The sequence below is a fragment of the Agaricus bisporus genome, assembly GCF_000300575.1.
Source record: "Agaricus bisporus var. bisporus H97 unplaced genomic scaffold AGABI2scaffold_2, whole genome shotgun sequence".
Lineage (NCBI taxonomy): Eukaryota > Fungi > Basidiomycota > Agaricomycetes > Agaricales > Agaricaceae > Agaricus > Agaricus bisporus.
The window spans coordinates 2,355,314-2,373,201 of NW_006267355.1; the positions used below are offsets into that span (position 1 = coordinate 2,355,314).

The 17,888-nt window shown below is 45.8% G+C and overlaps 6 protein-coding genes across 6 annotated transcripts; 1 reads left to right on the top strand and 5 right to left on the bottom strand.

Annotated features, from left to right (window-relative positions):
- Positions 1–205: 205 nt before the first annotated feature.
- AGABI2DRAFT_115596 (hypothetical protein) lies at positions 206–1,789 on the bottom strand (the record flags this gene model as incomplete). Its single annotated transcript, XM_006458503.1, has 4 exons — positions 206–382; positions 442–1,276; positions 1,329–1,684; positions 1,736–1,789. 4 exons carry the CDS (start codon positions 1,787–1,789, stop codon positions 206–208), a joined length of 1,422 nt encoding a protein of 473 aa, XP_006458566.1.
- An 866-nt stretch (positions 1,790–2,655) lies between these two features.
- On the bottom strand, positions 2,656–4,040 carry AGABI2DRAFT_115597 (hypothetical protein; the record flags this gene model as incomplete). The annotated part of the gene is made up of 3 exons (XM_006458504.1): positions 2,656–3,526; positions 3,585–3,922; positions 3,984–4,040. The coding sequence occupies 3 exons, from the start codon at positions 4,038–4,040 to the stop codon at positions 2,656–2,658; spliced, it is 1,266 nt and encodes a 421-aa protein (XP_006458567.1).
- A 917-nt stretch (positions 4,041–4,957) lies between these two features.
- AGABI2DRAFT_200309 (hypothetical protein) lies at positions 4,958–7,643 on the bottom strand. Its single transcript, XM_006458505.1, has 11 exons — positions 7,444–7,643; positions 7,054–7,384; positions 6,807–6,989; positions 6,490–6,743; positions 6,304–6,428; positions 5,884–6,242; positions 5,641–5,822; positions 5,578–5,582; positions 5,342–5,518; positions 5,142–5,284; positions 4,958–5,086 (listed from the first exon to the last, which is right to left on the bottom strand). The coding sequence occupies exons 1-10, from the start codon at positions 7,630–7,632 to the stop codon at positions 5,185–5,187; spliced, it is 1,905 nt and encodes a 634-aa protein (XP_006458568.1). The 5' UTR covers positions 7,633–7,643; the 3' UTR covers positions 4,958–5,086; positions 5,142–5,184.
- Positions 7,644–7,843: 200 nt separating this feature from the next.
- Positions 7,844–12,364, bottom strand: AGABI2DRAFT_134289 (hypothetical protein). The gene is made up of 11 exons (XM_006458506.1): positions 11,951–12,364; positions 11,804–11,895; positions 11,699–11,751; positions 11,260–11,647; positions 10,838–11,202; positions 10,727–10,785; positions 10,613–10,671; positions 10,500–10,563; positions 9,874–10,436; positions 8,885–9,818; positions 7,844–8,828 (listed from the first exon to the last, which is right to left on the bottom strand). Exons 1-9 carry the CDS (start codon positions 11,982–11,984, stop codon positions 10,147–10,149), a joined length of 1,404 nt encoding a protein of 467 aa, XP_006458569.1. The 5' UTR covers positions 11,985–12,364; the 3' UTR covers positions 7,844–8,828; positions 8,885–9,818; positions 9,874–10,146.
- Positions 12,365–13,028: 664 nt separating this feature from the next.
- AGABI2DRAFT_190837 (hypothetical protein) lies at positions 13,029–13,382 on the top strand (the record flags this gene model as incomplete). The annotated part of the gene is made up of 2 exons (XM_006458507.1): positions 13,029–13,300; positions 13,357–13,382. A coding segment is annotated over one exon (224 nt), but the record flags the coding sequence as incomplete, so codon positions are not given.
- Positions 13,383–15,449: 2,067 nt separating this feature from the next.
- AGABI2DRAFT_176860 (hypothetical protein) lies at positions 15,450–17,626 on the bottom strand. Its single transcript, XM_006458508.1, has 14 exons — positions 17,589–17,626; positions 17,362–17,519; positions 17,273–17,303; positions 17,140–17,213; positions 17,027–17,036; positions 16,943–16,965; positions 16,742–16,787; positions 16,406–16,692; positions 16,163–16,351; positions 16,088–16,112; positions 15,962–16,036; positions 15,863–15,907; positions 15,755–15,811; positions 15,450–15,692 (listed from the first exon to the last, which is right to left on the bottom strand). Exons 1-14 carry the CDS (start codon positions 17,598–17,600, stop codon positions 15,642–15,644), a joined length of 1,083 nt encoding a protein of 360 aa, XP_006458571.1. The 5' UTR covers positions 17,601–17,626; the 3' UTR covers positions 15,450–15,641.
- Between the last annotated feature and the right edge of the window lie 262 nt (positions 17,627–17,888).

Here is a 17,888-nt window from a genome sequence, read left to right on the forward strand (position 1 = left end):
CTTGTCGTCTACCATTGCTGAACCGAAATCATAAAGGTCTGACTACCCCTTTCTAGGGCTCACTTGGATAAGCAAGAACGCCTTGAAAGGCTGGAAGAAACTTCCCCAGCCGTGTGTGATGATTGCGCAAGTAACGCCTGCTTCACAAGTGGGCAGGTAGAATTTTCGAAAAAGATCATTCGTGTTTTATTGAGAGTTTCGATACCTATCTATCGTCAACTCTAAACTTCATACCCCTCTCTGTACAATATCTCTGTTCAACCTCTTTCAAAACTCGACGAAACTTGTAATAGCTGTCAGTTGTATGTCTAAGCGTCTTGAACCTATAGAAGAATAGATGCGTCAAACTCGGGAGTTGCAGGCCAGCTTCAAACCAAGTCTCCTTGAAAAAAAATTTAGACAGGCGAAGAGAAAATGAGTTATAGAGGAAAAAAACCGTACGAGATCTGATGCATCCCCTTCGCTCAATGCTCGTTGCAATGCCTCGTTGCTTATGTCGAAGGATACTTGTAATTCCTTCAGCTTTTGACATTTGATTAATCCTGCGAGTCCTTCCGTTGTTGGGAATCCAAACCATTCTAATTCCAGGTATTCCAAAGTCTCCGCGTGGTTGGGTATAACTTGCATGAAAAGCTCGTCCAAGAACGTTGCATGTGCGACCTCGTTATCGTGATAGCTTTCTGGTGGTACCTTCAATTGAAGCGACGTCAATCCGGAGTACGAAGAAAGGTAGTGGAAGAAAAGTGGGTCGTCTGGGTGGTCGGTTGATACATCCTTCAATGCGATCTTGTTTTGGTGAAGAATGTCACAAATCCCACCGAAGGTTGTTGAGGTTCCGTATATTCCAAGGGAGGTGAGGTGCTTTAAATGGTGGATACAAGCACTAATATCGTCTGGAGTGACTGTCACACCACGCAATTCCAGCTTTTTCAATTTCCAAGGATTCTCCTGTTTGCCGACTTCTGAAAAGATTTCGTGCAGGGTATGGTTTTCACGGGTTAGATCCGAATGAAACGAAAGTTCAGTCAGCTCTGGACATCGAGAGAGAAGCGAAGCGAATTCGGGGATAGCTTGTTCGGGCCTACGCCACTCCCAGTATGCTCGGAAGACGGTGAGGTTGGAGAGAGGTTTGAGTATAAAAGAAGGAGCTTCATGGAAAGGGGAGCTGAACCGAATACGAAGATCTTCAAATCTTTGAAAGGACGGAAGTGTACCCAAGCCATGTATGATTTTGTCGGTGACTTCTTCCGGGTCAAGGCTTAAGTCCAATTTCCAGCTATGATAGATCGAGGGTGAGCATTTGGAATTTCTTTACTGTCATGACTTACTGAACAGTACGAAGGCTTTTCAAACCACACATGGCATCGAAAATGTTATCAGAGAGTAACGTCCGAGCCGCCGAAATATCTTCTCTTTCCGCCGAATAAAGGATCGCTGTGGAGAGATAAAGCTTCTTTGTGTGGCCAAACACGGTTGTAGAATGAGTTGCAAGCGCCTTTATAATTTCTTGACACCTTGTATAATTCGGCGCAGAAGGTTTGTGATTGTCTGCATCTCTGAATTCAAGGCGGAGTGTCGAAAAGAGGATAGGAGAGATGATGTTGTTGCAATGTTGAGAGACCAGACGAAGGTCACAGAGCTCTTTCAATCCGAAGCGATATCCTGTCCGAGACACGGTCGAGGTCTGCAATAGGGAACGTCAATCACGTCTTTCCAGTCACTGTTAAGGACTCACAAAGTTAACGATTTCTAAGATGATTTCTACCGGTAGGTCATGGAGGCCAGACATGACGAAACTCGTGTTTGTTCAAGGAGATCAGAGCGATAAAGCCCCGATAATGGGAGAGTGATTTGACTACAACTGGTTGAAGTTATCGATGGCAATCGCGTGAGAGCCATCAGCCTCATGTCTACAGTTCAGGTTGCGGTGATCAGTGTAGTGCCATCAAATGACGGTCGAAGTCGAACGACCGTCATATGACCAACAGTCAAGTGACGGTCGAGCGACGGTCGAGTGACTGTCCCACGGTAATTGTCGTAAATACTAAGTATATAACACTGCTGTATCTGTATCTCCGTCGACAAGGCCTGCATGCTTAGTGTTTAAGCCATCAGCCCATCAGTCTCAGTCAACGGTCGAGTGACTTTGTCCAACACTGTGGAGTATCACAAATTTCTGGTGATGGTCACGTTGGTGGAATTTGATGGTGTACAGCTTGGTAAAAGTAGAAGGACAAGTGTGGGTTGGACAAATGCGAAGTTTGGTCCTCATCGACTCAATGGCACCCTTGGAAGTGTGATTTGCTTCCCAGGAAATACTGGGACAGCTGGATAAACGAGAACATCCTGAAAAGCTGGAAGGAACTGGCGAAACTGTATGTGATGATTGCGCACATATTTTGTATTTCCTTTACTTATAAGTGGATGAATGCTTTCGGAAGAGATCATTCAAATTTTATTGAGAGTTTTGATAACTATCTATCCTTCACTATAAACTTCATCCCTCTCTCTTTACGATATCTCATTTCGACCACTCTCAAAGTTTGACAAAATATTAAACGATTGGCTTTTGAATACCTACCCATCTTACAAAGGAACAGATGCGTTAGATTCGAGAGCTGTAGACCGGCTTCAAACCAACTCTCCTATCAAAAGTCAACATTTAGCAAGCGAATAGATGATAATCAAGAGGAAAGGTCTTACGAGAACTGATGCATCTCCTTGTATCAATGCTCGTTGCAATGCCTCGCAGCCCACATCAATAGATACTTGTAATATTGTCAACCTTTGACATTTTAGTAATACTGCGAGTTCTTCTTTTGTTGGAAATCCAATCCATCCTAATTCCAGGTGTTGCAGAGTCTCCGTGTGGTTTGGTATAACGCGCAAGTAAACCTCGTTTACGAGCGTTGGGCGTGGGGTGACCCATTGATTTCGATAGTACTTTGGTACTTTCAATTGAAGCGACGTCAATCCGGAGTACGAAGAAAGGTAGCGAAACAAAAGTGGGTCATCCTGGTAGTCAGTTGATACATCCTTCAATGTGATTTTGTTTTTCTGAAGAATGTCACAAATCCCACCGAAAGTTGTTGGGGTTCCGTATATTCCAAGGGAGGTGAGGTGCTTGAAATGGTGGATACAAGCGCTGAAGTCATCCGGGGTGACTGCTACACACCGCAATTCCAGCTTTTTCAATTCCCAAGGATTCTCCAGTTTACTAATTTCGGAAAAGACTTCATGTAGGCCAAGGTTTTGACGAATAGAATTACCACCCAAGGAGAGTTCGGTCAATTCTGGACATCGAGAGAGGAGAGACACAACTTCGGGGAGAAGATGTGCAGGTATTCTCCAGCCCCAGTGCGTTCGGAAGATAGTGAGGTTAGAAAGTGGTTTGAGACTCAAGTAGGGGAGGGATTGGATATGAATACGGAGATATTCAAAGCCCTGGAAAGACGGGAGTTTACCCAAAGCACGCATGACATCTATGGTGATTTCCTCTAGGTCACAATGGGAATTGGCGGGCCAACTATGATAGATCAAAAGTGAGCTTATACATTTAGTGTACTACTAGATATCCGACTTACTCAATAGTACGAAGGTCTTCCAATGCACAGATGGCATCGAAAATGTTATCAAGAACTAATGTTTGAACCTGGGCACTTAATTCCGTTATGAACATCGTGTTGAAATAGAGCTTCTTCGTACGACAAAACACATTTGTAGAGCGAGTTGCAAGTGCCATCACGATTTCTTGACATCTGAAATAATGCGGCACACCATCCTCAGATTCATGCATGAATTCAAGACGGAGTGTCGAAAAGAGGAGAGGCGAGGCGAGGTAGTTGAAATATTTAGAGACCAGACGAAGACAGCGGAGCTCTTTCAACCCGCTACGGTCTCCAGTTGCATCAATGGTTGTGGTCTATAGGTATGTCAATCGTATCTTGCAATGTGCATGGCAGTCATTGATATTGGGGCCTCACATATTCAACAATTTCTGATATTATTTCCACTGGTAGACGATGAGGTGAGCCAGACATGATGGTCGTCTGATCGATATTCCACGTGTTTGTTACAAAAAATTCAGAAGGAAAGGCATCCACTGTACGGCTGCACTTGACCGAATGGGAGGAGCTACGTGGCTGGTGGTGATTGACCTAGTACACTCGGGCGCGAGCCGCCGAATGCTTGACAGTTAGGCTCGTGTTGACGGTTGTAAAAACAGACAAACAATATTGCCATCATTGACGTAACTGAAGCTGCCAAGAGGCAGCTGGATCCCAAACTATGATTAGAGGGAGAGGTGAAATGTTTGAATGAGATGTTTCGCAGAAAAAGCCACTAGTAGAAAAGACGAAGGCTATAAGATCACCTGCTACAAACAAATGAATGTGTTTGCAGCAAATACCGAAATAGGATGCTTCCTATCATACCCCCATGTTAATCAATATTGCAGACAAATATTAGGGAGGGCTCACAGACATATTTCGACAAGAAAACCACCACAAACATGCTCGTCGCAGTACCAGGGCCTTCCGGTAGAATAAATATCCATAAAAACTCCAGCATCATCTATCATAGGGGCAATATCCAAAAAACCAGATATAAACCTTGTACTACAAAGTTTAACTAGAGTGGAGAACGTCTGAGGAAAGAGGACTTTGGGCGAATGACTATAAATCGTCAATATACCCTGAACTCCCATCCTGAGGCTTTCCAGGATCGTCACGACCTCCTTATTCAATGAGGTTCCCAGTCAAACCTTCCGAAGGCACCACAGAAGGGCGCAAAGCCGCAAACCAATAAACCCTTTTCTTCCCTCTGATCCTTATTCAAAATTGCTCGATCTTCCCCGTACGCTTGCATTTCACAAACCAATTCACGGATATTCATAGTAGCGCCGGTCTATTTTGGATGAGCTGCGAACTGCTTAAATGTATCACCAAAACCACAAAAAGGCTCGACAAAAATGATACTTATAGTTAAATACAGCAATTAGCAAAGCATTAAATATGGACTCATCATGATTAGTCGTTCTCCCAGACATCACAAAAAAAGAAAAAAAATCAAAAAGACAGCTAAAGATCTGATAAGCATTCGTTGAAAAACGGAGGTAAAGCAACAGTGAGAAGGGTCTTCACCTAGTAGACAAGATATCTCGCCCAAAACACTCAACACTCCATTTCACTGCTGTTTCGAAGCGCGATACAGCGCAACCAATCCAGCAATCCTCGTACGCCATCTATCTCCATACAAAAATCTCACAAGACCACTCGTGAATTCCCTAAAAAAAAATCACCATTCAATCAAAACTTCATCGAAAGGCAAAAGGGAAACGTACCAGCTCCAATATAACGAACGTAGAGGATAATCCAAAACTTTAGGTATACTCGTTTGAATGAGTCGAGGGAATCTATCAATGATGACCGCTTTCGGATTTGTTAATGAACGGAGACCTTCGGGACCGCCGAAACGACCATATCCACTCCCTTTAACACCACCAAAAGGTAAGTCTTGACTATATTAAAAATTGATGGTCAATTCCTAAATCGTCTTTCAAACTAGACAAACCCTTACTTCATCTATCGAATTTAATCGTCAGTGAGCAAAAGGTTTTGGAGAGAGAACTGTCAAACTTACATAGAAAACACCAAAGTCATTAACTGCAACCATGCCACATTCCAATTGCTTCGCCACAACCACAGCCTCATCTTGATCGGGTCCAAAGACAGCTGCACCGAGTGCATACCGAGTCCCATTCGCAATATCGATAGCTTGCTCAATGGTCTCATAAGGCATTATAGTCGCCACAGGAGCAAATACTACCAAAGACATCAAACAGTCAGAACAACCAAGAACCAAGAAACAAAAAAAGATACGCACGTTCCATTTTAGCAATATCCATATCCTTCGTAACACTTCCAACAATCGTAGGCGTAAAATAATACCCATTCGTCAAATGAGGATGCTTATATTCCTGCCCAGCAGTCTCGCCAACACCTTCAACTTGACAACCCGCACTCGCAGCAGCCTCAATAACTGATTGCAATCCGGCAAATCGACGGCCATCAATCATTGAACCGCAATCGATAGTTTGGATGTAACCTTCTGCTGATGGGGCGAGAACGGAACCTGTACGGAGTTTTTTGATTCTATCGGAGAGCATTTCGTAGAGAGCATCGTATTGATCATCGTGGACAAGGATACGTTCGATTCCGATACAATTTTGACCCATATTTTGGCTGAAAACGAGAGTAGGATTAGCGCAAGCGGAAGGTGGAAACAGGTTAAGCGAGTCCTTACAAAACACCACGCATCAGAGTGCTTGACCATTTCTCCAAATCAGTGTTAGGAAGAATAACAGCAGGATCTTTGCCACCAAGTTCAAGCGTGACCGGTGTCAAATTCTCAGCAGCATCCTTAGCGATCTACACATCCCGAACAAAAAGTCGTCAGTCGTCTTTTCAAAGGAAAAATAATGATACCAACGATTTTCCCGACTGGTTCCGAACCAATAAAAGTAATGTGTTTGATTTCAGGGGACTTGGTCAAAGCCTCAGCAGCCTCAGGGAAGCAGCACACAAGTTGAACGAGTTCTGGATCATGTCCACAAACACGTAGAGCTTCATTTATGGCACCAACAAACCAAGCAGTAGACCAAATAACGTGTTCAGAACACTTCAAAACAACACCATTCCCTGCGAAAATACCAGCCAAAATGGGTGACCATGAATTATGGAGAGCTATTCAAAAGATCACGTCACTTCAAAAACAAAAACCGAAAAGACACGTCATAAATGACATACGATAATTCCAGGACGTAATTGCAGCGACGACACCGAGAGGTTCATAATGAACTTCGCCAATTTTATACGAGAGCATCAGATTGGTCGAACGTCTCTCTGGTCGTAAAGCTTTTTCGCCGTGATTGAGGAGCCATTCCATCTTTGAACAGGTAGTCAACACTTCTCCCAGAGCAGCGTCAACCACTAGAATGTTGTTCTCGAATTAGTATACATATAATAGTATCAGGAAAAACGTGAGAGGACACACAGGTTTTTCCAGTATCCCTACAAGCGACTCTAGCACAAGCATCCTGATTGTCCACCAACCACTTCAAGAGAGTCCTAACAACCCTCTTTCTCTGCGTAAAAGTTGTAAACTTCCACTTCCACTGAGCTTCTTTCGCCTTTTCAATTTTTATTTCGATATCGTCTGCAGAATCCGCTGCATTAGTACCGAGATGAAATCCAGTAGCGGGGTCAAATGAAGTGATGAATCTGCGATCTCCGGGGGGGAATAGAGGCGTAAGGTTGGTATCTTCGAGATGAGATTCAAGATGCGCTTCGGGTATAACTAGACCTTTCCATTCTGGATCGGCTCGCTAGAAGAAAATAAATTAGAATAAGCATGGCCCAGAGACCAGTTGAAGACATGACACACGTTGGGTATAGAATATTGTATGGGAATTGGGCTATTATGTTTCTTGTGATGTTTTTGTATGACGGTGTAGATGCCGAAAGCAAAGAAAAGGGTGAGGGGGTAAATGGGATCGAGCCAGCCCGAGCGCTCGCCGTTTGCGAAGCGCATGGTGAGGCGGGGGTGCAGCATGAGGGATATAATGGCGTCCATGATGTTGGGAGATGCAGCACAAGCTTCAACTTCCAAACCAACGCGCCCGGCAAAAACGCGTCATCACGTGCACACATCACACGGTCATCACAAAAAATAGTTGCATGCATAAATGATCAACAATGGTAATCACTAAATAGTCATCTTGGATATTATCAGAGTCGTCCAATGCTAAAAATTGAAGCTCGAAATATAAAGTCAAAAAAAAAAACCAAAAAATAACCGGGACTAAGGCAGACCAAGGAAATCCAATCAATGCAAATGAGCGTCCCCACCCGACATAAGAGGACAAAAAGAACACACCCCTAACCCTCTTTCGTCGCATCAGACTTGTCAGAAACCTCCTTCGGCTTCTCTCCTCCAAATTGACTAAGTCTCCTCAAACCTGAGATGACACTCTTCGTTCTCTTGCGCCCCCCTTTTCTCGGCGTATTAGATGATGAGTCTTCCGTTTGAGCTTTTTCAGCGTCTGCACCTATCTGTTTCTTCACCTCTTCTGCACTTTCCACTTCCACAGTCTGAGAATCTTCACTTGATTGCGACTCCATTTGTGTTGCGCCGACGCTTCCACCACCACCAACGAGCCTGATGGTCGTGGAAGTCTCATCCTTGTCCTCATCTTCCTCGTCACTATCCTTTCCTTCCTTATCTCCCTCTACTACAAACTCGGCATCAACCAGATTTTGAACTTGCGTGTCAGAAAGTGCCGATCCGGAGGGTGACATAGGTGCCACGTCTAATGATGGTCGAGCAGAGTCCACCAACAAATCTCGGACTGCTGCTACAGGTGCCTCAGTAAGAGGATCAACCAAGGGTATCGTAGCTTCTTCACGTGGAGATCTAAAGTCCGTAAGTGGTTCAGTTTCAGACTTCATAGACACGAATTGAGATTGGGCTCGCATGTCTAGCGACCCGTCGTCCGTCGGCGGGAGTTTGTGGCTGAGACCCCGACTTCCGCCTGCTTCGAGGTCACCTCCCTCAAAGTCAAACGACGAGGGTGAAGATGGTGTCTCATCCTCAATATCTTGCACAGTCGGCAAGTCAACAGGCCGCGGTGCTGGAGCTTTGGTCACGGATATAGTGGGTATCTGCGAGTTGCGATTTCCGTTGACTGTTGAAGGTATAGGATCTTCTACGTCCGCAAGGACTGTAATAGATATCTCCGGGTTGGTATCGTGGTCGACACTATCAATGTCCTATAAAGAAAAACAGATGCAGACTTTGTTGTTGTCGGTGAAAAGATATGCTGTACCTTTCCGTTATCATCTCCTTCGGGATGTAAAAGGGAAACATCCGTGAATATTCCGGCCTCATACCACTTCCTGAGACTCCGGTCTGCCCATGCTTCCATCACGTTCCAACCTTTATATTCCCCAGTTAACCTCAGTCCACCCACACCGCCCGTATCACCTCCACCATCCCCCTGTCCTCTTCCTCTACCATCGTAAAAGTAGCTCTCGTAGCCAAGTTCATCTTCACTATCATCGCTTGTCTCGGCAGGGCCAACTTCAAACCCCTCGCCGCTTTCGAGCTCTTCCGCAAAAGTAGCAAGCCATTTTGCCCATCCAGTCGCACCATCACCCCTCCACAAAACCACTTTGGTATCAAAATCCCTGCCAAAGACGATGACTTGACCAGGAATGCCACTTTCCGCAGGGTTGAGGTCAACGCCAATATAATTACCAGCCCTATCCGCGATAAGGGGTATCCATCCCTTTTGTGAATATTCTTTCCTCACCCAGCCGGTGGGTATACTCTGCATAATCTCTTTCAATCTCTCATTCGCACCAGTAGCCGGATCCGTATCGACTTCTCTCCAAAACCTCCACTCCTCAAAGACGTCTTCCAGAGGCAGAAGAGTGAGTCCGAAAAACAACCCCTCTGAGCATCCAGCAGCGCTTTCAGCTTCTTGGCCGTCACACACCATATACGATTCCCTGACGACTTGAGGTAAAGCGAAGCCAAACTGCATTTCAATTTGGGCGAGATCTGTGGGGAGAATGCCATAGTTGAGAGTATCACCTAGTTCAGGGTATTCGGTGTTTAGCCAAGCACGGATGCGTGCCCATGTTCTGGCGAGGGGTGGGTAAGTTGATCGGGATGAAAGGGGGCTATGTAGGGCATCCATATGTGTCGGAAGGAGAGAGGCCGAGCCCACGACAGACGTGGGGCGGGAGAGGCCAGCACTGAGCGAGAGGGTGAGCCACACAACGCAAAAGAGGAAGAAAAAGAGAAACTGACGAGGTGGGGACGTAGCCGTAGGATTTTGGGCCCTGCGGGGGGTATGTGTAGAGCGACGGGCTGGGCGGTGGGTTGAAGGCGTCTGGGTGGTTTTGGGCGGGGAGCGGGAGGGCAAAGGCGTCGCTGGTGTGGTCGATGGCGCGGGGCTTTGTTGCGCGGTTGGTAGAGAAAAGGTCGGCGAGCCAGCCCATGTCGGGTCAGTCAACAGTCAGAGCTCCTGGATGTGCAAGGCAAAACACAGTTATATTATGTAACACCCCTATATTTACAACCTCAGAACCGCCCCAGCTCCTCTCGGACTCGGAAATCACAGCCAGTCTTTGCCCGCACTTCCTCCAGCGTCACGCCCTCAGCAAGGTCAGTCAGCTCCAGCTCACCGGCAACCCGGTCAACGTTGAACACCGCCAGCTCAGTCACAATCGTGCTCACACTCCTCGCACCTGTCAGCGGCAACGCACACTCCTTCAAAATCTTCGGCGCCCCATTCTTGGCACAGTGTTCCATAACGACGATCACTTTGGTCTTGTCAGGGTTGGATACCAAATCCATCGCTCCTCCGATACCTAATGAAAATGCAATATGACATATAAAAATATTATCCCCATGCCCATCACTCAAGTACTTACCCTTGAGCATCTTTCCCGGGATCATAAAGTTGGCAATGTCCCCAGCCTGGGAAACTTCCATAGCCTAAAACCGCGCGTGAGATTATCATCCACATGTTCATTCGGAAACTTACTCCGAGGATCGCCACGTCAATATGACCGCCGCGAATCATTGCAAACGAATCACTAGAATCTAGAACAAGTAGGGTCAGTTCCCGCCATCAACAAAAAGGCCACAGACATCTCACCAAAGACAGATGCTCCAGGAAGGAGTGTTACCGTTTCTTTACCAGCATTAATCAAATCGCTGAACATGCCATCAAAACACACGACAGAAAAAAACCACAAGAACAACCCACGCATCAAGTTTCTCCTTAGTCGGGTAAGGTCCCATTCCAAGAATACCATTTTCGCTCTGCAGCCACACACGAACTCCTGTCGGCAAGTGCTCCGGTACCAGCGTCGGCATTCCAATACCCAAATTGACATAGAATCCATCCTTGATTTCCTTTGCTGCACGCTTGGCGATCTTGTGTCGAAGCTCCTTGGCTTTGACTTTGGCCGGGTTGAGTGGTTCTTTTGGCTCTGCCGCGGCTCCATCTTCTGCCAGAGTTTCAAATTCGACACGTTTTGCAACTGTGGCCGGAACAATTCGGTCGACGTATACTCCAGGAAGATGAATTGCGTTGGGTGAAATGGAACCGACAGGAACAATATTCTCAGCCTACGCAACGTGATTAAAACCTAACGCGCAATTTCGACGGATCCAAAAACAACATACCTCAACGATCGTCAATTTCGCCGCCCTTGCCATTGGTGTACTGAAGTTGTTCGACGCATATCGGAAAACACAGTTTCCGACCTCGTCCACTTTCCAAGCCCGTACAAACGCAATATCTCCCGGAATAGCCGTCTCAAGAACATATCTCCTCCCATTGAAGTCCTTGGTTTCTTTCTTGACACCAGGAATAGCAACACCATTCTTTGCTCCTCCAGGATTATAACGTTGGGGTATCTCACCCTTTTCCATAGCGGTTGATGCACCAGTTGGCGTGTAAAAGCCGGGAATGCCAGCAGCACCAGCACGAATACGTTCGGCGAGGGTACCTTGCGGTACAAGTTCGAGGGTAATGTCGCCATTGAGGAACGCAGCTTCGAATGTTTTGTTTCTGTACAATCAATTAGTGAAATTGAGTTTCAAATCAAAGGATACAACTCACCCTCCGGGGTATGAAGCAATTAGTTTACCAAGTTGTCCGCTGTTCAATAACAGGCCTATACATCTTGTCGGTACATCAAATACCAATTTAGTCGAAGAATAACACACCTAAACCAGAATCCACAGTTCCACAGTTATTCGAAACACCAATCAATTCCCGGACATTTGTTCTCTTAGTCAACGCTGTCAACAACGTATCTAAAGCCCAACGTTAACAAGTTTGGCAAAACCCACATAGCCGGAACCACTTTACCTGGGACACCAGCCAAACCGAATCCCCCAACCATCAGAGTATGACCAGTTTCAACATCCTTAACAGCTTCTTCTGCAGATTTCCAGACTTTCGTCTTCGGTTTTTCTACTGGTATACTGTATGATCTGATCACAGCTACAAACCGGATCTTGGATAGAGCTGACGTCTGTCGGGCCGACGCGAGTGTTCTTGCTCGTGCAAGTCGTGTCGTCAACATTGTTGGTATGACCGTTCTTGTGTCTTGGTATGGAAGGTATCGGTGAGAGAAAGCTAGTTGTTCAAGGACCAAGAGATATGATCCGAAATGATGATCACAAGCGAAAGCCTTTTATAAGCGGGACAGCCGCACTACAAGCACACCCTAGAGAGAAAGACACACACAAACAGAGTGTTGGAGAAAGACAAGGAAGCGGGGCAACCCGGAAATCCGTTGGGTTTTATATGTGAATGTCGATGGAAGGGAGTGTGGGGAAATTCTGTCCCTGCTGCCTCGGAACATGATTTACCCCTAATGTAAGTATTTATGTTTACTTTCTTCCTCCCATGAGCTTATGAGATGATCACCTCTTAGCGGCTTATGGCAAACTTTTCTCACTCAAGGCTTTCCTGTGCAGCACGCGACCCTTGTTAGAGACAAATACGGAGAGCCGATACTTATCTGCAAGTGACGACACACAACGTCGCGAGACATAGTGATAAGGCTCCCGCGTGTGCCATTGAAAGCATTACAAGTGACACTTACTCATACGAACAAACCTCTTAACCACCAACCACCACCCACCCAGGGCTTGCAAGCTTGATTAACCACCTTCTGCGATATATAACATACTGCACTCACATCCACATAACATCGCGATCCTTCGTCTATCATGGATCGCTTACAACGCCTACCGACGGAAGTAATTCTAGAAATCATTAAATCTGTAAGCGATTCGAGGACTTTAACTTGTGATAGTAAAGACGTTGACTGACACTTCCCTTTGTACAGATCAACCTGATGAATGTAAGCAGTGCAAGAGGTGGCACCGGAAAGGAAGACCTTTGCCAGCTTCGTTTAGTCTCGAAACTGTTTGCTAAACTTGTTTGCATTGTTCTCTTTCCGACTCTTCACCTTCAAATCTGGGAAACGCCGGGCCCCACACCAGAGTATACGAGACACCAAGAAATAATAGTCGCACTCGCGTCTGGGTCTACCGCAGTGTTCGATTCTACGCAGAAGCTCTATTTCCGCCGAGGGCCGATCACTTTGGGCAAGAAGGAGGACGCAAGCGAGGTTACATCTGTCCAGCAAATTATCGCTGACAACATATTCGATGCTGTTTGTGCACTCAAAAATCTCCGCACCGTCTGGTAAACGAACATCTACTTAGTACTAAGATAAGATGAAGTGCTTAATTTTGATCTAGGTATTCCTCAACCTGTGACCCAATGCAACTCATCAACAAGGTCATCCCGGCTCTCGGTACCCTCCCTTCCTTCCAAGGCTTTGAATTCCTCTGCTTCAATGATTTTTTCCCTCCTTTTTCTACAATCAAGCTTCTCTCCAACCTTACTATCTTTCGCGTAGTTTGGAGCCTCCAGGCGCCCAGTTACCTTCTCGCAGGAATTGCCTCCGTCCTCTCTCAATGCCCTGACTTGACCGAACTACGGGTTTTCAATATTTCAGACCAGGGAGACCCTACGCTACGTGAAATCTTTTCCGAAATCGGAAACTTGAAAAAACCTTGGAAATTGAGTACGCTCAGGCTGAAAGGCTTGCACGTCGCTGTGGATGATTTCCAAACCCACGTTCAACATTTCAAGAACCTTACCTTCCTCGGAGTTACCGAAAATTCAAATCCGAATGCTGCAACCGCTTTTGGCGGAATTTGTCAATTGCTCCGTCAACACAATCACGTTAAATTGAATGGCGTAGAGACTGATTTACCCGAAGACCCACTCCTTCTATCCTATCTTTCTTCATATTCTGGATTGACGACACTTCGGTTGAACCAGCGGAGTGTGATTGAGAATCCCGGAGTAGTGGATCGGGTCTACATGCAAGTTCTATCAAAACATGCAGAGACGTTGGAATGCCTTGAAATAGGTTCATTCATATCCGATAGTTTTCAAACCAAAGAACAATTGGTGCAGTTGCTCAGTTGTCAGAAGCTGTCGACATTAGAGGTATATTCCATCTCAAATTTCGAGCGGTTGGCACGGGGCGACGGATCAAACTTTGTGAGAACTTCTTCATTTTCTTTTTCTTGCTATTGGGTGAACATCCGCAGACTTTTTTTCCTACTTTCCAGATTCCAGATTTTTTAAAAAGGAAATGTGGCTGTGTGCCGTTGATGCCGCCCGCTAAATCGGGACAACCCATCAGCTGATCTTGAAACGACGTCGTTCCAGAGTCGTTCCAGACTAAAATCTGTAAGCACCCCCCCCCTCTCCAGATTTTTTCGCTCCTCCAGACTTGTTACAGACTGCATTTTACCTCATTTTACATCACTTTCTACCGTAAAATCAGTCATGTGCGAGATTTAATCTCGGTTAGGATCTCGGAGTGTTCATCATGAGTCCATCATACACAGTTTGGTAGGTAATTGTAAGTGCTGGTGTGCACCTTTAAATTTTAGAGGCGCAACGATGAGGTACGAGCTTATCACGGGTGAAACGGCTCATGCTTTATCTCCTTATTGAGTTGGGTCCCCTCATATGAGTTGTAACTTGAAAAACAGTGTGGTAATGCTCTCCGTCATCTTCATTGTATTTTTAGCAGTAAGATATCTGGAAATCTGGAGACGAATGGTCTACGGATGAGAAAAGATCTGGAATGACCAGCGGAGTTTCAAACATATAGAGTTTAGAACGAAATCTGGAAGAATCTGGAATTCCAAATCCTACGGACAGTCGTCCATTAAAAGATTTTTTTCAGGAGGCCTGGTATGAAATTGGCCTACAGCTTCCAAAATTATCACATTTGTTTATTTTACCGGCTTCCGAGGAGACCCGGGAGCCAACATCCCGTACATATTTTTGGGACAAGGTCAAGGAAGAGGTTCAAGCTAGATATCGCAAGGAGAAGGGAATGAGGTTTGAGGTGGAGCATATCCTCAACATTAGGGATCTTATTCCGTTTTGAGAATGGATTATGGGCTTTGGATCTCCAGCACTTCACCTTTGTTGGTGGCAATTCTTTTTATTAAACTTTGGTGACCAAGGCCAATGATGCTTAACGTGACCGATTTGAAAAGAAATATTAGCCGGTCCATCCCGAGGGTAGCGTGAAAAGAAATAATCAGGGTGGGTAGACAAGGGTGGGTAGCGAAGCTTTCGTGCGACGAAAGAGTAAAGCAAGGGGGAAGCTACTAAATAATGATTTGGTCTATGATTTTTTCAACTTCCGACGAATATATCATACTGGGCGTGTAATCTGTCTACAACTCATAACAGCACTTGTCACTCGGTCTACAACCGAGGTCGATTGTACGAAAGACCTTAATCTCTGCACACATAAAACAAGACCAAAAACCGGCTAGTCCAGAATATATAGTATCTAATTAACTCTTGAAGCAAGAGCAACCACGACGGCTAGATAATGGCAACGACGAACACAATGCAAGTAAAGGTGATAATGCCTAACAAGTTAAAACATTAAGAGTGTCTGAAAGCGATAAAAAGAGAGCTTGACGGTGCTCAAGTCCTTATTTTATTTCGCCGACTTCCAAGAGGCGAACTCATCAAGGAGCGTGGGCCATGCCTGATAGAACAATAGAACAATTGAGACGGAAGTCCGTGATCAGATAAAAAAGATCTACTTACGCCATCAGCTTCAAAATTATCAAGATTCGGATTGATTGTTTCGCAAAATTCCAACATCTAAGGAGTGTCAACATATGATAACGTTATTGAAGGGGCTGAACGGCACACCATATTCCACAAATCTTTATTGGCTGCTCGATAGGTTCCTTTTTCCTAATGAAAGACTATAAATGAACGTTTCAAGAGCAACGAAATGGAGTGACATACTTCAATGAAGCCAAGAACCTCGTTCATTAGGGGATACTTTGAGCCCAGTAGGACGGACCAAAATGCGGTGGCAGTCTAAACATATCAGCCAAGAAACGAACAGAGTATCACGGAAGTATGACATACCTCCATTTCAATGTTTTTGGAAGAACTTCAAGAGCAAGTCAGACAGGAGCAGCGTGACGAGAGTGAAGAACCCACGGAGGCTTCACGAGCACAAAGCAATAGGTGTAAAACTTATGAAAAGCGCTCTTGGGATCTGACGCGTAAGTCCAATATCTTGTTCGATCGTAAGAATCAGTTTTAGATTTTTTGACAGGAGGTTTGTCGCGTATAAGGAGGTCCGAAAGATCAGTTAAAGCAGTGGATAGCGTTTGTGGCGAAGAAACCCTAAGAGGCGGATGTGGATGAGTATACAGAAAACCGAGTGTATTGTATACACACCGTAAAGCGATTGACCCTTTTGTCCATTCCTCCTTGGAGATCTTCGCCATTTCCTTAGCCTCTACTTGCCACGCTAGTAATAACGGTACAGGGCCATCCATCGATAACCCTGCATCCTGGCAAAGCTTTTCAAATCCGTCCGGACCAATGACATCAGGCTCATCGGGGTCTGCGAAAACGGAGAAGAGGGCAAGGGCACGTTCAGGGGTATACAGCTCTTCTTCGTTGGGAGGTTTCTCGGCTGGTTTGGATGCCAATTTAGAGTTGGTCGCAATTGCTTCCACAGCCTGACATTTGTAAGATTTTATCGACGCAAGGAAAGCATCAAGCACTCACAGTGATAGATGAAGACTTGCTTTGTTTCGCTTTGAGGTCTTCGTCACTGTAGAAGCGTTTGGTTCGGTTAAATGAGCAACAAGAGAACGTGGAGCAGAAGAGCATGAGGGATAGACCCAATAGTACAGCGCAGCAGAAAAGAAGTATGGGGGTGTTCCCTAGCAGTGGGGGCAGAATGAATATGTGAGAGATGGGCCTCACTTGACAAGTGTCTGCCTGCGGTCCTGTCAATGGAGTGTGAGCCTAAGGTGTGAGCCTAAGTAATGATCGTAAGCTCATGCTTACGTCATCATGACTAGCAATGTTTAGCATTCCGTTTGGGAGTCGAGGTAGATCACCACGCAGAAAATAAATTGAGTCAAGTGCGGGCGGTGATGGATTCCCAAGAAAAGGCGCACCTTTTCTCTACGATTTTCGACTCTTTCTTTCCCCGTCCAGGTCCTTTGGATGTCCTGGGCTTCTTCGCCGGCGGCTTGCGGGTGCCACGCGTTAGAAACGATTTATCATGCACATGGACAAAGATAGACGCACCGGCAGCTCATTCGTGTTCCCATGCCCCTCCCTAGAATAATATATGAATCATCCGAGCCTCGCACATAATCATAAGCAGTTTTGCAGACCCTGGAGCTTGAGATGTCGACGATTTTGTCCCTCGTTTAGTTGTGTGCTTTGTGACCACATTCTCTGCGGCCGTATCCTTAGCGTCAGTGTTCCGATTACGCGTGGAGCTACGAGTTGAGCGCGTGGTTTCATTTTGGGTGCTCTCGGCCAGTTTTCTCTGTTAAAATTGGATGCGTCAGAACCAACAAGAACCGAGCATTTCCTGCATGCCTATAATGAAAATCACCTTTGGTGGCATTGTCGGTGGCGCACAAATATTCAAACAAATTTCGGAAAGTGAAGGAGGTCAAGAAGAGTTTCCATTTCGGACGCGATGCGTGACGTGACCCTGTTAATTAGCATGCTGTCACAGTAATCTGGGCCGCTTAGACATCCAGGCTCCTACCCAGCTCGCTCACAAGTTGTCGCACGTTTGGCAAATAGGGCCAAACACCTCGTTAAGAGGTGTGCTTACTTGTAAGCGGCTGGAACTTGTCGTCAAACGGACATCACCGTGATGGATTCCCGCGCGAGACTTAGCACAAAA

Excerpts from the sequence above, each read along its gene's own strand:
- AGABI2DRAFT_176860 (XM_006458508.1), bottom strand. Across the intron at positions 17,304-17,361 it reads TCGACATCTCAAGCTCCAGG|GGAGGGGCATGGGAACACGA; the intron begins GTCTGCAAAACT and ends ATATTATTCTAG. Across the intron at positions 15,693-15,754 it reads ATAATTTTGAAGCTGATGGC|GCATGGCCCACGCTCCTTGA; the intron begins GTAAGTAGATCT and ends TTGTTCTATCAG.
- AGABI2DRAFT_134289 (XM_006458506.1), bottom strand. The coding sequence starts at position 11,984 with ATGGTTGGGGGATTCGGTTTGGCTGGTGTCCCAG. Across the intron at positions 11,752-11,803 it reads CTGTGGATTCTGGTTTAGGT|CTGTTATTGAACAGCGGACA; the intron begins GTGTTATTCTTC and ends AGATGTATAGGC. Across the intron at positions 10,564-10,612 it reads TTGACGTGGCGATCCTCGGA|GCTATGGAAGTTTCCCAGGC; the intron begins GTAAGTTTCCGA and ends GCGCGGTTTTAG.
- AGABI2DRAFT_200309 (XM_006458505.1), bottom strand. The coding sequence starts at position 7,632 with ATGGACGCCATTATATCCCTCATGCTGCACCCCCGCCTCACCATGCGC. Across the intron at positions 6,744-6,806 it reads AATTACGTCCTGGAATTATC|CTCTCCATAATTCATGGTCA; the intron begins GTATGTCATTTA and ends TCTTTTGAATAG. Across the intron at positions 6,243-6,303 it reads ACTCTGATGCGTGGTGTTTT|CCAAAATATGGGTCAAAATT; the intron begins GTAAGGACTCGC and ends TCTCGTTTTCAG.